General features: G+C 30.5%; 2 protein-coding genes across 2 annotated transcripts; both read right to left on the bottom strand.

The window, feature by feature from the left end:
- Window positions 1–7,676: 7,676 nt before the first annotated feature.
- LOC114424362 lies at window positions 7,677–9,211 on the bottom strand. Its single transcript, XM_028391206.1, has one exon. It carries the CDS (start codon window positions 8,326–8,328, stop codon window positions 7,963–7,965), a length of 366 nt encoding a protein of 121 aa, XP_028247007.1. The 5' UTR covers window positions 8,329–9,211; the 3' UTR covers window positions 7,677–7,962.
- A 2,104-nt stretch (window positions 9,212–11,315) lies between these two features.
- On the bottom strand, window positions 11,316–14,630 carry LOC114422283 (eukaryotic initiation factor 4A-10-like). Its single transcript, XM_028388566.1, has 5 exons — window positions 14,482–14,630; window positions 13,706–13,775; window positions 13,505–13,611; window positions 12,559–12,989; window positions 11,316–12,153 (listed from the first exon to the last, which is right to left on the bottom strand). Exons 2-5 carry the CDS (start codon window positions 13,771–13,773, stop codon window positions 11,518–11,520), a joined length of 1,242 nt encoding a protein of 413 aa, XP_028244367.1. The 5' UTR covers window positions 13,774–13,775; window positions 14,482–14,630; the 3' UTR covers window positions 11,316–11,517.
- Between the last annotated feature and the right edge of the window lie 335 nt (window positions 14,631–14,965).

Here is a 14,965-nt window from a genome sequence, read left to right as displayed (position 1 = left end):
TGGCGACACTAATAGAAAATAAAAGAGGAAAAAAAAAATAGCTTGTATTATGGGGCACCACAAATTGGGTCTAAATAAGATAACATTAAAATATGCTGTAAAAATCGGTGAAATTTATATGATGTACTCAATGAGCTGGATGGATCATTTAAAGACATTCGAAAACGAGAAGCCTGATCTTGGATGAGTCTTAAGGCCAACATTTTTGTTTATATATATATATATATATATATGGTTATTAAACTTTTGAGTTAATTTATTAATTTATTTTTATAAGTTTAGGAGTTCACTTGTACTCTTAAGTAAACTCATAAGAGTTAGTAAATTTTGGTAAACTCTATAAACTCTAAGTAAAAAATTTTCAAATAAAAAATTCTCAAATAAAAAATTATCATATTTAATAATATCAAACTATTGTTCTCTACTAACATCAAAATGAGAATGATTTACTACTACTATAATCTCTATAAGTTATTTTTCTAGTAGTGATATAATATTACTAAATTTGATTATTTAAATATTTTGAATTTTATGATTTACTGTTTTATTTTATTATATTGTTGAAATATTTAATTAGTATGTTATTTATAGATATTTTGTTATTATTTTTATATGAAATAAACTCTTATAAATCTACGAGTTCACTGGTCAAGTTTATAGAAATCTCACAAGTCTATATAAACTTTCAAGTTTGATAACCATATATATATATATATATGAATTTAATTAAAATGTATTCACTGTATATTTTTCTTTTTATATTGTTTGCTTAGTCGTGTTACTTTATATTTACAGTAAATCCAAACACAATTTGCTAGGGTCTTTCATTATCTAGAAAAAAGGTTATATACTTGTAAATTGTGATCTAATCATCACATCTCATTATATATATATATATATATATATTAACTTTTAAAATAATTAATTAAAAATAAAATAAAAGCCAACGTGCGTGAGCGAAACAAATCATGCACGATAAAGTGGTAGATATAACCATGAAACTTTTAATATTGCAGATTGAAGAAAACCAAATAAACTAAAACTAATTAATTTCTAATAAAAAGCTAAATATTTGCATAATATCTTAATAATAACATTGCATGAATATTGTTTAACATAATTTTTTATGTACAATAATCATAAATTGATCAACGAAAAATTTTAAAAATAAACAAATAAATTATGCATACAATTATTCAATAAATAAATAACTCTAAATCATCATTTTCAATGTATGTAAAATATTTAACTTAATGTTACATGCCGAAATAAATTTTAAATGTTAAATATATAAATTAACAAGATAAATAAATAATTTAAATTCCTTAAAATTTTCCAAATCATATATATATATATGATAAAAATAAAAAATAAAAAATCATTTACTACTCTGAAATTGCTAGGCAATGGTGGTAGCTTTTTTTGCCGAGGTATAACCGTATAATCAGTAGTGCGGGTTCGATTCCTTGTTAATTAAATTTTGCGTTAATTATTTTCCTCTTTTGTTAACCAAAATAACTCCTAAAAAAAAACTTACAATCAGTGAGATCGAACTCACACCTATGCTATGTGAAAATAGAAACTTAGAGAAGAAATCGGGATGGATCATGGATGAGTGAGAAAATACGGCATTTTAAATTTTCAACGGTAGTCATTTTAACAAGAAGTTGTTATCCTCTAAAAAGAATCAAAAAGCTTTTATTCAATACTTTAGTTACTACACCTTTACGATCTGTATCATTCAAATTTTCACGCATTAAACTCTTCATTCTCCGCATTCTTTTAATTAGGCCGTTTTATAACAACTTTGAAATCGAAGCTTCACTGGATTTTCCATAAAGGAAAATAATACAGGCAGTTCTATTAGAATTGTTCAATACTTGACATTAATAAGCAATTAAGATTGAATTGCGTGAAAACTCAAATAACCATATACAAAAGCTTCAAGACTTGGACTCATAAGTTTAACTTACACGGTTAATACAAATATTTGTAAACTATCCGTTAATTATTTAATACTTTAAGTGTATCTTTTAAGATAATTATTATAAGGTTTAATTATTTATTTAATTTATATAGTTTTCAAAACATCATGCACGGTGATTACCTCAAAAGGTTTTAAAAAATTATATAAATTAAATGAATAATTAAATTATATAATCTGAGTAATTAAATCTTATAATTAAATCTTATAATAATTATCTTAAAAGATACACTTAAGTATTAAAAGATACCGTTAATTATTTAATATCTTGTCGCACGGTGCAACTCCTTCCAAAACACCATGCCGCACCGTGCTTCCCTCAAAAGGGGTACGCACACTATCCTTGGCCTTTTTAGTGATATATTGTTTATGGTTAGTTTTTACATAAAAAGTTATTATTTAAACCGTTTAACTATAATCTATAACAAAAACATCCATTAATTATTCTCCACTTTTACATTTTTTTTATACAATATTCCCTCTTTTATTCCAAATTCCACCCACTTTGTCTTCCTCCTCATTCAACCTTCCCAAGTTTTTCCAATTTCAATTTCCTTCCATTTTCTTCCTTCATCTTAAATAAGTTATTTTCATATCAAGAAAAAATTAATTTAACCGAGGATCGTAAATCCACCATTTACCATTGTCATGTAAAAGTAAAACATCACTGTTCTATAATCTACACTTTTGAGTTTTCTCTCTTTCACTTTACTAGGCACGACAATGAGTCCGAACTCACGGGGCCTGTCCCAGATCCGCTTTGATTTTAACGTGAAAATCCGAGTTGACTGGGATTGGGTTTGAGTTTTTTCCAATATCCAAAGTCGAGTTCAGGGTTAGGATGAGGTTATTAATACTCGATCCAAATCCATCCTGAACCGTCCCGCTAATAGTTAATTTACAAAAATATCATTACATATACATAACACACTAAAACATAAAACTATTGGATTGAATTTTATATTACTGTTGGGATTGAATTTTATATTGTCATATACATTCTAAAAATATGTTATGATTGTTATTTAAAATTGTATTTTTCATTCTATAAAAAAATAATTTTTTTTATAAAATTTTATAAGCATGTCAAAAGTGTGGCGAGACGAAAATGAAATAAATCTACACTTCCATTGGGTTTGGGGAGATGGGGAGTCGGGGACGGGGTAAGCAAAACCCGCCCCCGCCCCGTTGTCATGCCTACACTTTACTCTTTCAATTGTTGTGATAATTGCACATAGTATTTTAATTTTATATTTTTAATTAGTTGTTAGTTGTTAATTTTCATAACATTTGTGGTCTCAATTTTCTTTTGCAAACATAAAATGCACAACTTTTTTAGGATTAATTAATTGCAGCTTATGGTTCATAAGGGGATAACAACACTAGAGTGAAGAGAAAATTTTAGGATTCGATATTGAGAAATTTAGAATTTTTTTAGAAAAGACATGTATTCATGTGATGTATAGTGAATAATGAATGGTTACAAACACCTGTTGATAAAGGAACAAGCCAACATCCCATAACCCATATAAGATCACTTGTGCATCAAGGTGTATGTGTATTAAGTGGACATGAGCAATAACAAGTTTTCTTTTTAGAGAATAAAGGTTAAAATAAATGCAGTTCATGTCTTCATATACTTCCTCTGTTCCTATTTACAATACCCAATTTGATATGAGATAGAAAGTGCATCTTGGATGATGTTTATTGGTAGAAGAGAGAGGAAGAAGGACAAAAGAAGGAAGAATTGGAAGTGTAATTCATCCAAAGAGAGACTGACTCGACTATCTAAACATTTTTATATGTTTATATTTATTTAGCAAATTTTTGGTTAACAATAGTACAATAGAAATGCGAATAGACAGATGCGACAATGATGCTTGTATTTCTACTAATATATTCTAATTAAATATTCTATTTAATATTATGGCATCCTTTACCTCGACATATATATAAATAAGAAAAACATATAAAAATGCGAAATTTAATCAAATTAATTTTATTCAAATCACGTAAACAAATCCACGTGGATAAAAAAGTCATATTCACTTTACTATTATCAAATAAAACTTATTAAAAACATCTACCGCTCAAAACAAGGTTGTTCAAGTTTACAAAATAACTCAAATTAAGAAGCAAAATAAAATAAAATAAAATAAGATGGTCAGAACATTATGCAATTGAAACAGAAACACATGTCACAATGTCACATCCTATCATAGAATTGTGTCCCAGCATCCTCTTGCACAAGATTCTTTAAAGTCATCCACTTAGTCATCTGCTCTCACGAACACAAGGTTCGAGATCATCATAGGATCAAAACACAAACAATACATAGGGAGTGGTTTATCACATTTCTAAATAAAATACGAATAAACAAAGACATAAGCAAAATACATTATAGAAATATTTATCACCTAACTCAACTTAATACAATCCACGCCACTTCACCACTTTATCATTTAAAATTCATTTTTTCATCACCAATCACATTACACACGAATCACACACTCGGTTCAAGACGTAACAACACTCACCAATTTCATAGTAAACAATTCACAGGCGTTATGCAAAAATTATATTAAGATTCAGCCTATATGCAATGTGATATCATGTCAATGAAAAACAACACTAGGGCGCTTAGGAGTAGATAACAAGACAATCACACAATGAGTATGCCAGGTCACTCTCACTAAGTAAAATCATAAGGCGACCAGTCAGGGTCACTCTGTTTTGTGAGAATGCTCTAATCATATGGGATCAATATAGGCTTAAAGTAGTACTTAAACCAAGTGTATTTACCCCCAAGGCATAGACTTCAAAAAATCGTTAGGGCCTCACCTTCCTAATTCAGGTCTAACTCCTAAAATAACTTTTGCACGCAGACACTGCTCATGAATTATACAATACCCACGATCTCACACTTGTTTTCAAACACGTTTAATACACTGCGCTACAATTTAACACCTCAGATTCCTAACTTGGAATCCTACACTTTTTTTAACACCTCTGCATAAACATTTTTCTTAAGGTAAACACTAGTCGAGTTATTGTATAATTCATAATTCACAACATAAGTAATATTTCATCAAGTATTAACCAAACACTTACAACCATATCTCATGTCTACAATTTAACATCTTACAATGTCACAATCCACCATCACATGTCCACGTGTATCTTACAAATTAACACATCCTCAACTTGTCACATATACTCAATCTCAATCATAATTTCATGATCTCAATATAACAATTTATCATGCCTCATGAATCATATACATCGACTCAAATAATTTTCAAAATCATATCATAGCAACACTATGACATCTTTTGTGTCAATTAATTAATAATAATATAAAATCTATGCAGTATACACGCACTAACCAAATCAAAATAGTACATATAAAACATTAATATACATCCCTAAGTCTCAATTAACTAACTAATATATATATATATATATATATATATATATATATATATATATATATATATATATATATATATATATATATAATATAATATAATATAAGTACATTTCAAAATATGAATAAAACAAACAAGAATATATACTTACGACCTGTAAATAAAATACTAATATAGATTCTCTAATCCTTACATGAATCAATTTCAAGCCTTTATAATATATAAATAATATGGCAAAGATACTAACAAGTTTAAGATTAGTCATTGTCCTTAATTTCCTTATTACTATCTATTTGCCTATAAAATCAACAAAACAATATCCAATCAATGTCTACCTTTGACATATCTGATTTACGCACAAGGATAACAAATATGCAGTCTCGAGAATTTGCGAATGATTAGAAACAAATTGCTACAACACTCAAATATATAATATAATAAAATACACAGGTCATTTTAGAAATTATGCTAATTAGAAAAAGCCTCAATTTCTAGGGTTCACACTCAAGAACACATCAATTTCACAATAATTTCGCATTGGGATATCAATTGGTCTGTCAAACAGTCAATTTGCAATTAAAAGCATAAGAACAAAATTGAATTTCATAAAACAACCCAAAATAATCCAAAATTGAATTTCATAAAATAACCAAAAATAATCCAAAATTGATCCTCTAGGGATCCATACATATGTTCATCCTAATCCTTAAGCGTGAGTAACTCATCCCTTACATCTAAGCAGACTCACGTGTGTAGTCCAGCAGAGATAGCAACGTCTCTAGCGGTTTCCTAAGATTCCTCAAGTTTTTCTTTTGGTTGTTCTACTAGGGTTTCCAAGTGTTAGAGAGAAGGAGAAGAGATTGTAACCTCAATTTCACCGTCTCTGTGCAAGGAGAATTTTTCTCTCTAAAGACATTATTTTGCAAATCCAATGGTGGGAATGTGCGAAAATGAGTTTCAAATGTGGTGTCCAAATTTTACAACGATCCAACGGTTAATGAGTCTGAAATCGTAATTTTAATGAGTCAGGTTTGAGTGTATGTGGAAAAAAAAAGATTTTGAAAGAGGAAGAAGGAAAAAATGACTTTGAGAGGAAAAGAAAGCGTAAGACATATTGTAAAATACAAAAATGAACTTAATATGTTTCTATTTATAGTTAAGGTACTCGCCTATTATTTATTCTATTTTTTTATTTTATAAAAAGAAATTCTATTTTAATCTTTCATTGAATAAATAACCAATTAAAACATTTCTTTATTTTTTAAAATATTATTTTACTCTTATTTATTTTCTAATATTATGAAACCCTTATTTTGATTAACAAAAAATATTATTTCTTATTTATTTAATTTCTAAAAAAATTCTATTAATTTTTATTTATTTGACGAAATACGTGGTGTTACATATCCAAATAATAATGAGGGAGAGACATTAGAATGTGTCACTTTGTGTCACTACTTCAAGGCCAATCAAGTGTAGCTCTTCAATGCAAGTTCCATTTTCATTCTGTCTTCAAACAATTTTTACTTTTGCATATTCTTCATTTTAGTTTACATAGATCATGTTGATGCGTTAGTTTTGTCCTAACATTTCTTGAGATTATATTGGTATCACATGCAATGCAAGACAACCAATTCTTTCTTTAACTAATTTGCCTTTACTGATGTCTTTGTATTTTTCCTCTGAAAATTTTGATACTCTTTCTTTCCTAGTTATAATTGTATAGTCTGCTTTCCATGCACCTATAACACTAGAGAAATAAGCATTAATGACATCTGGTGAAAACTGAACAGCTTGGAATGGTGTCTTAAACTCCCACTCTAATAATGGCTGCTAGGGACCAAATCAAATTTATTTCAAAACTTTAAATTAATATTTGCATCTTGCTTTCCATTTGGCAATGATAAAGTGGACCAGAACTTTGTTAATGGAAATTAAGAAGGAAAAATTATTACATAATTTAAGATTATCGTGTTCTAAAAATGTTATTTTTTTATTTCTTATATAAAAGATCAAAAGTAGTAATTTTTATAAATTTCTACATTACATATAGTCGAAATTTATCATTTTAAAAAAAAAATTAAAAATCACCACTACATGTACGAGATTGACTGGTATCACAAACACTTATGATTCGGATTTATCTAATAATTTATCCACAGAAAGAGTCACTCACACAATTCCCAAAACCTATTTAGTTTTTTTCTGTTTTCTATTTAAGACAATCAAAATAAAATTGCGGAGCAATCTTATCTACCAGATTCTAGTTCAAAACCAATAGCATTACTAATAGGAAATTCAGCTGCAACTTGCTAAAATTTATAGATCATGCCTCCCTGAAAGCTTAGATGATCTGGGAGGATGATACCAATAAGTTACGTAGTTCAATACATGAGAAGATTTTCAACATTTTTAAGGAAGGTATAACTTGATTTCAATAGCTTTAGAGTCCATATCAAAACAAGTAAATCATATCAGAAAACAAAAAAAGGGTAAAAAAAAGTAGTATATTATTATATTGTATATAACTACATACCAATTAATCACCATTCACCACCATCCATGAACAGCTTGGGCGTATGTGTTCTTGATCCACCTCAAACTCTTCCTGAGTGAGCCTTTCATTTTCCCTTCCACAGAATATATTTTATAGCCAGCTACCCTCTTCTTCCTCTGCAACTCAGGGTCATTGAAGCTCCAACTTTTTGATACTTTGCTATTGCAAACTGTGCTTTTCCCTTTATCCACCTTCACTTCCTTTTCCTTACCAATCTTGTATGGATAAGCAGAACCAGCATAGGTTGCACTGTAACTATAAGACCTCAGATCTTGCATGCTTGTTGGTGCCACTCTTCCTCCACAGTAGTTTTCAATCTGCAGACTCTCATTCCTGCATGATTTTGATCTGAACTCCATTATGGAAACAATCACAATAATGAAGAACTAAGGTTGTAGTTTTAAGGCGAGAAAGAAAAGAATGAAGCTAGAAGAGATGGTAGGTTGTTGGTCGGTTGGTTTTGCTTTTTTGTAGTTGTATTTTATTGGTGTTGTTTATTACTCTTTCCACACTTCATATAATCAACCAACAAGACATTGGTCCGAGTGATACTATATATGATCTCTTTATACAAGATCTTGAATTTGAGTCTTATAAATAGAAAAAAACATAATTAAGAAGTAATATCTCACTAAAGATGATCAACCAGATTGCACGGCAGAGATTAATCATAAAAAAATGGATATATATTTCACACCAATATTATGAATAAAAAAACACTTCATGTAATAAAATCTTTGAATAGGAGACAGTTGGAGATGATAATGCAATAATGTTAGTTTGTTTTCTCGTTTTCATTAATGGAGTCAGTGGAACAGAGAAGGATTCATTCAACATGGCATAACTGTATGAAGTATTTGGGTTTGACCAACTTTTACACATGGAAGTGATCAAATTGGTTATGGCATGGAAGTAGCTGGTAGGGAAGGAGTAATTCTTTTATTTTTTTTGACAAAATACTAATTAATGTGCCACCCTCTTAGCTAAACTTGTAAAATTGCAAAAACACAGGAAGTTTTTATAATTTTGGGGCTACTAATGATTTCTACAAAAACATTAATTGCGAAGATAGATGAAGAAGCCAACTTTACTATTTCAATTAATAGATTGCCGGTGCTCTTAAATGAATATGGGTCCTATTTTCTCCAAATAATTTTGACTAATGTATCTTTCACTGATTGAGCAATTTGGGAATTTAGATCAAATTTTCACAGAGAAATTGATAGCATTTGAATTTGATGTTATGCATGTAAGGGGATAAAAAAACATGGGCAATGAGGAGATAGGACATTCAAGTTCATATATAATAAAGTGGAGGTGTGACAGAGGAGCATCCCTCCATTTCGGTTGTATTTTTTTTTTTTACTAAAATTCTAAGACCAATCTCCGTTCATAAAAAATCAAAACACTCTGATTTTTTAGTTAATTGGGTCCACACTCACATCTTAAATAGTACCCTAATCTCTTATGGATCAGCTCACACATGTTTGTGTCTTTGGAATCAGCAATCTAGACGGAAAACCTTAACTCCTTTCCCCTTTGCGTCTCTCCATATCTATCTATCAAAGAAAAAAAATCTTGAAATAATCACGAAAGAAGCCAAAGGCATGGGAAATGTTTTCCAGTGCATTTTAAACCATATTAAGAAAAATAACTTTGATATGGTTTATTAGTATAGCTACCAGCCAAAATGAAATTGTTGTATCAAAACAAAGGAAATTCGCACACGAAACTAATAAATTTCTTAGTTTTCTGTTCTTTCATAGCACAAAATAGTTAGCCAAGACTAATTTCAATACCGCAAGTTACTTTATTTCTTAGAGTTTTATACAAACTTTATTTTCAAGGTTTTGGTCGAAAGTGCATAGTAATATTCGTTATTAGTATTATCAGTGTCAGCACCTAACATTGAAGCAATCCTCTTCAAACTAATTGTAACTGTCCCACGTGAAGTACTAATTGATAAGATAATCCGCATGCTGTCTTTCTCAACCTTAACTTCAATAATTCAGCTCTGAAAGTAATTTTTACAATGTATAGCCTCTGACGTGGGTTTTGCGCTGTCTTTAACATGATTTTATTCTCAATTTGAACCAAATATGCAGTGCTACTGCAATATTGCTGGAATACGTTACTTATAATTGAGTCAAAATTTGGAGCAAAACGTAAAGAAGTATATGGTTCATAAATATTACTTTTTTTTTATGCTTGTATAAAATATACTTGAATGAAAAAATTGTATAAATTTCATGTTTAAAACAAAAGATTTTTTTTATCGTCCTTAGTTGTTTTTATGTTAGTGGGAGATTTTTATATGTAATCTAATATTTTTTATACTAGAGAGATAAATACCACATTTCGAAATAGGGAAAACTTCTAACCTAAAGAAGTACTTACAACCTTCTTACACATACCTCATTTTTAAGTTGAAAAGTGAGATCTAATTAGTGCGATTCTTTTCTTATTTCACTTGAGCAAATTTGATGCATTAAGTAATTTTAGACTTCTGCCTATTAAAAAAAATAAAAATGATATTTTAAGGGATTTTGATTTTGAAATCCCCAAAAAATATATTTGCATCTTCAAATTCATTAAATTTAAACAATATTATGATGATAAGGAGAATCGCGTAGACATTTAATACTAATAAATAACATTAAAGTATTTATATCAAATAAATCGGTGATCAAACTGACCAATCGGATTTTTGGTTCACATAAATTTATAGAGAAGTATCCCTTGCACAAAGTTGACACGCTAGCAGAATTAAGATTTAAGAACAACTCCTATGCCATATATCAAGTTAATATTCCCTCAGCGTCGGATTATATCACGTTTTAAAGAAAAAAAATTATTCTAAAATAAATATTATTTTATAAAATTAATGTTGTATTAAATATTTTTTTTAAGACAATCCTTAATTAATACTTAATGAAAATAATATATAATAAAAGTAAATAATTAACTAAAGAGATAAAGAATAAATAAAGAAGTTACGTCATGTTTTATATCTACAAATTAATAGTTTTTCTTAATTCTTGTGTCAAAATCTTAAATATCATATAATAGAAAACAAATGAAGTATTAATATTTTGCTCATAACTATAATTAAAATGTCTGTAAATCAAACACTGAATTTTAAAAAAATGAAACCTGTTGAAAATTTTGCCTTACTATTCATTAAAAATACGGTTAAGAATTTTCTTCAAGATTTTGTTAAACATATTTAACTGAAATCTGATTTAAAACTTCTCTGTTCAAAGCAAGATTCGTAACTGCAGGGTGTGTTCACGTGATTATGAATTACAAGGGAAAATAATTAGAGTTACACAAAAGAAATGCAGGAGACAAGAAAGTAAATGCAGGCTTGAGCAGCAACCTGCTAATTAATTGATTAAACAAAATTTATAGAATCCAATACAAATAGCATCAGATCACATGTCTTTGATCTCTAATGGGTAAAATATATAGAGAGAAAATGAGCACAAATAATACTTGCCAAATAGAATAAGAACCTGATGACTTAACAGAGAACAAACATTAACTCATCAGAGTAAATCAGCAACATTTGATGGCAGCTCCTCTACAGTCACATTGTAGAACTTCTGAATATCAGACAGCATCCTGGAATCATCTGTCGTGACAAAGTTTATAGCAACTCCTTTTCTTCCAAATCGACCACTACGTCCTATGCGGTGGAGATAGTTTTCAGGTTGGGTTGGCAGATCATAGTTTATGACCAGAGACACTTGCTGCACATCGATACCACGGGCCAGAAGGTCCGTGGTAATGAGAACTCGAGAAGAGCCGGACCGGAATTCACGCATGATAATATCACGTGTGTTTTGGTCCATGTCACCATGGGTGGCAGAGACTGTGTGGTCATTGCTTCGCATCTTGTCAGTGAGCCAGTCCACCTTGCGCCTGGTATTCACAAAAATGACACTCTGAGTGATAGCCAGAGTCTCATAAAGGTCACATAATGTCTCCAGCTTCCACTCTTCCTTGTCAACATTGACATAAAACTGCTTTATACCCTCCAGGGTCAGTTCATCACGCTTTACCAGGATTCTCACTGGCTTATTCATGAACTTCCTTGTAATTTCAAGGGCTTCTGGCGGCATTGTAGCAGAGAACACTCCAACCTGAATTTTGGATGGCAGCAGCTGGAAGATGTCATAGATCTGCAACACCAACCAAAATTTTCACAATGTCAAGCATGGAAGAACATAAACTGTTACATTTCTCACAGAAATTGTTTTGGGAAATTCTTGTATCCTGTCCAGATAAATAAATATTGTATTTCTTCTTATAACTCCCCCTCCTATCTATGTCATGCATGCACATTAAACAAGATTGGATGTAATAATTATATGGAAATTCACATCAACACAATGTATCACAGCATACAGGTTTTCAAAAGTGAAAATTATTTCTTTTGATTTATAAACATAAGGAAATCCATGCTTCAAACAGCCAGAATATTTACCAACACAAGAAGTAGGATAGTCAACAAGTATAGGACAGACAACCAAGAATAAATTAGTGCACTAAATATGAAAATGTGGGAACTAATCAAAACAACAAACCTGATCCTTGAAACCACGTGAAAGCATTTCATCAGCCTCATCCAAAACAAACATCTTTATGCAATCTGGGCGAAGAGACTGCCTCCGCAGCATGTCAAACACTCGCCCAGGAGTGCCAACAACAGTATGGACACCAGCTTGGAGAATGCGCTGATCCTCACGAACACTTGTCCCACCAACACAAGCATGGACCTTAACTCCCAAGTAATCACCAAGAGCTCGCATAACTTTCTCGATCTGCTGTGCTAGCTCCCTTGTTGGTGCCAAAACCAAAGCCTGGCACTGAACCAATCCATAATCAAGCTGCTGCAAAATTCCAGAACAAAATGTTGCTGTCTTTCCTGTTCCAGACTGAGCCTGTTGAATCACATCCAGTCCTTTGCAGAAAGGAACAATTCCCCTTTGCTGTATAGCAGAAGGCCTCTCAAAACCTTAAAAACAATAATAAAACATATCATACATTATTTTTTTGATAAAGTAAAGCAAGAGAAACACTTACTCTTTTTGAAGTGCATCACTAATACCCTCATGAAATATGTAAGAAGTTTCAAAACAGTTAAAATTACCAAAAAATATTGATTTCTTGTAGGTCCACTTTGTTTAATTGTCTTCCAGTATGTGTCATAAATAGTTTTTGATGCACAGGTAAATTAAAAATACAAAAAGCTGCAGTCATATATGCAATGACAAAAAGTAGATACTCATTTTACATGTGAATTATCAAGCATGTCCTAAATCATTTCCAATTTTTTAATAATTGCCGATATAATAACAAAAACAAATCTTTATGATATTTTAATTAAATCACAAATAATTTCAGTTAGTCCAGCACAAATTATATAATTAATATTTTTAACTGAATTTTAAAGTCTCTCAGAGCAATCGGCACTGTAACAGATATGAATAAACATTTAAAATAAGGGGATCACAATATGCCAGTACATACCATAAGCATATATGCCTCGCAGAAGATTCTCTTGCAATCCCATTGCATCAAAGCTGTCATACACTTCATCATAAGAGGTGAAGAATTCTTGCCCATCAGTGGAAAGCCTGTGTAGTTAATTTGCAAGAAATCAAATTTACAGAAAAAAGGTATATGAATAAAAGCATTTCAACAAGTGAGGAATACGGTAGAGGAACTTACAATTCACTCATCTTAGCATCATATTGGCGACCATCGAATTGTGTTCCCTCTGGAGCCAAACCTGCCATCACTGCAAAAAGCAAAACTTCCATTAAAAGTGACTATATATTCAAATACTCCAGCAAAATTGAAACAGATAACAGAGAAATCGTTCAGAAACAACACAAGAATAAAAATCATACAAATAACCAAATCAATAATACATCCACTAGAAGTTTCTACTTTCTCAGCACATCAGTAATCTGGAAGAGATAGTACTCGCATGATCTGAACCATGTATAAAAATAAATAAAAAAACACATCCTCCACTAGACATGTGACAGAAGAGCCAAACTTGCAATCGACACAGGAAGAGAATTGCAAACATTAAACTTCCTCTTTCTCTTTGATGTATGGAGAAGACATTCAAAAGGGCAAAAAAGGATACATGCCATACCAAAAAACAAATCTTTCAGTGTCAAATACCCACTTTGCCTACTCCTCCAAGATTCAGTTAAACAGTGCCAAAATCAACGTGAAACTAAAGCACAAAAATAAAGTGATCATTCAAACTTAAGCACTATCCAGAAGCAAATCAATCTATCAAATAAGCAATACCCAACAATCCATTAAATCTAAAAACACGATCTTTAAATAGGGAAACTAAACATAACACCGAAATAACGAATCAAAAACTTTTGGGTCGATGGAAAAAAATTTAGATCAAGACCAGATTCATAGAAGAGAAACAGAACAGGTGTTTTACGAAATTAAAAAGGAATAAAAGAGAGAGATACCTGGTGGGAGTTTTAAGTAGAATGAGGAAAGAGAAAAAAGAAAAAAGAAAAGAAAGGGTAACTCCTCGGATCTGCACCGTGGAGTTAAAGGGAGGCGAATAGGGAGGAAGAGGGAGTGTTATATTCGAAAGGGTAACAGGAAAAAATGGGACCAAAAACAATTAATGGAGGTTTCCACATTTACCCTTTCAGATGTCTTATGGGATCAATATATAAAACATCCTTTTCTATTCCTTTTTTGTATTTTTATTTTGATTTGATAATGAAATAAATATAGGATAGGATAGGATAGGATATTATAAGTAAATTTGTTTGCGCAACAAAAAGAAGGGTAGTTTTCCTTGCAGTTCGTTTGAATATTTATACAATCTAATCTAATCCTATAATCATAAGGATACACATGATTGTATGGAATGCATGGGTTGTGTTGGATATGTATGCATGACGACTTATATAAGGGTATATGTAGGGGTAGTTCTTTCAT

Source organism: Glycine soja, chromosome 8, assembly GCF_004193775.1.
Source record: "Glycine soja cultivar W05 chromosome 8, ASM419377v2, whole genome shotgun sequence".
In the NCBI taxonomy this organism is placed as follows: domain Eukaryota; kingdom Viridiplantae; phylum Streptophyta; class Magnoliopsida; order Fabales; family Fabaceae; genus Glycine; species Glycine soja.
Note: the sequence above shows the minus strand (reverse complement) of the source record. Positions and strands in the feature narration are given on the sequence as shown.

What these genes read in the sequence shown, in the direction of transcription:
- LOC114424362 (XM_028391206.1), bottom strand. Translation starts at nt 8,328, where the DNA reads ATGGAGTTCAGATCAAAATCATGCAGGAATGAGAGTCTGCAGATTGAA.
- LOC114422283 (XM_028388566.1), bottom strand. Translation starts at nt 13,773, where the DNA reads ATGGCAGGTTTGGCTCCAGAGGGAACACAATTCGATGGTCGCCAATAT. An exon ending in GATGCTAAGATGAGTGAATT is followed by an intron (nt 13,612 to 13,705) that starts GTAAGTTCCTCT and finishes TTAACTACACAG; the next exon opens with GCTTTCCACTGATGGGCAAG. An exon ending in CACGTGGTTTCAAGGATCAG is followed by an intron (nt 12,154 to 12,558) that starts GTTTGTTGTTTT and finishes TTGGTGTTGCAG; the next exon opens with ATCTATGACATCTTCCAGCT.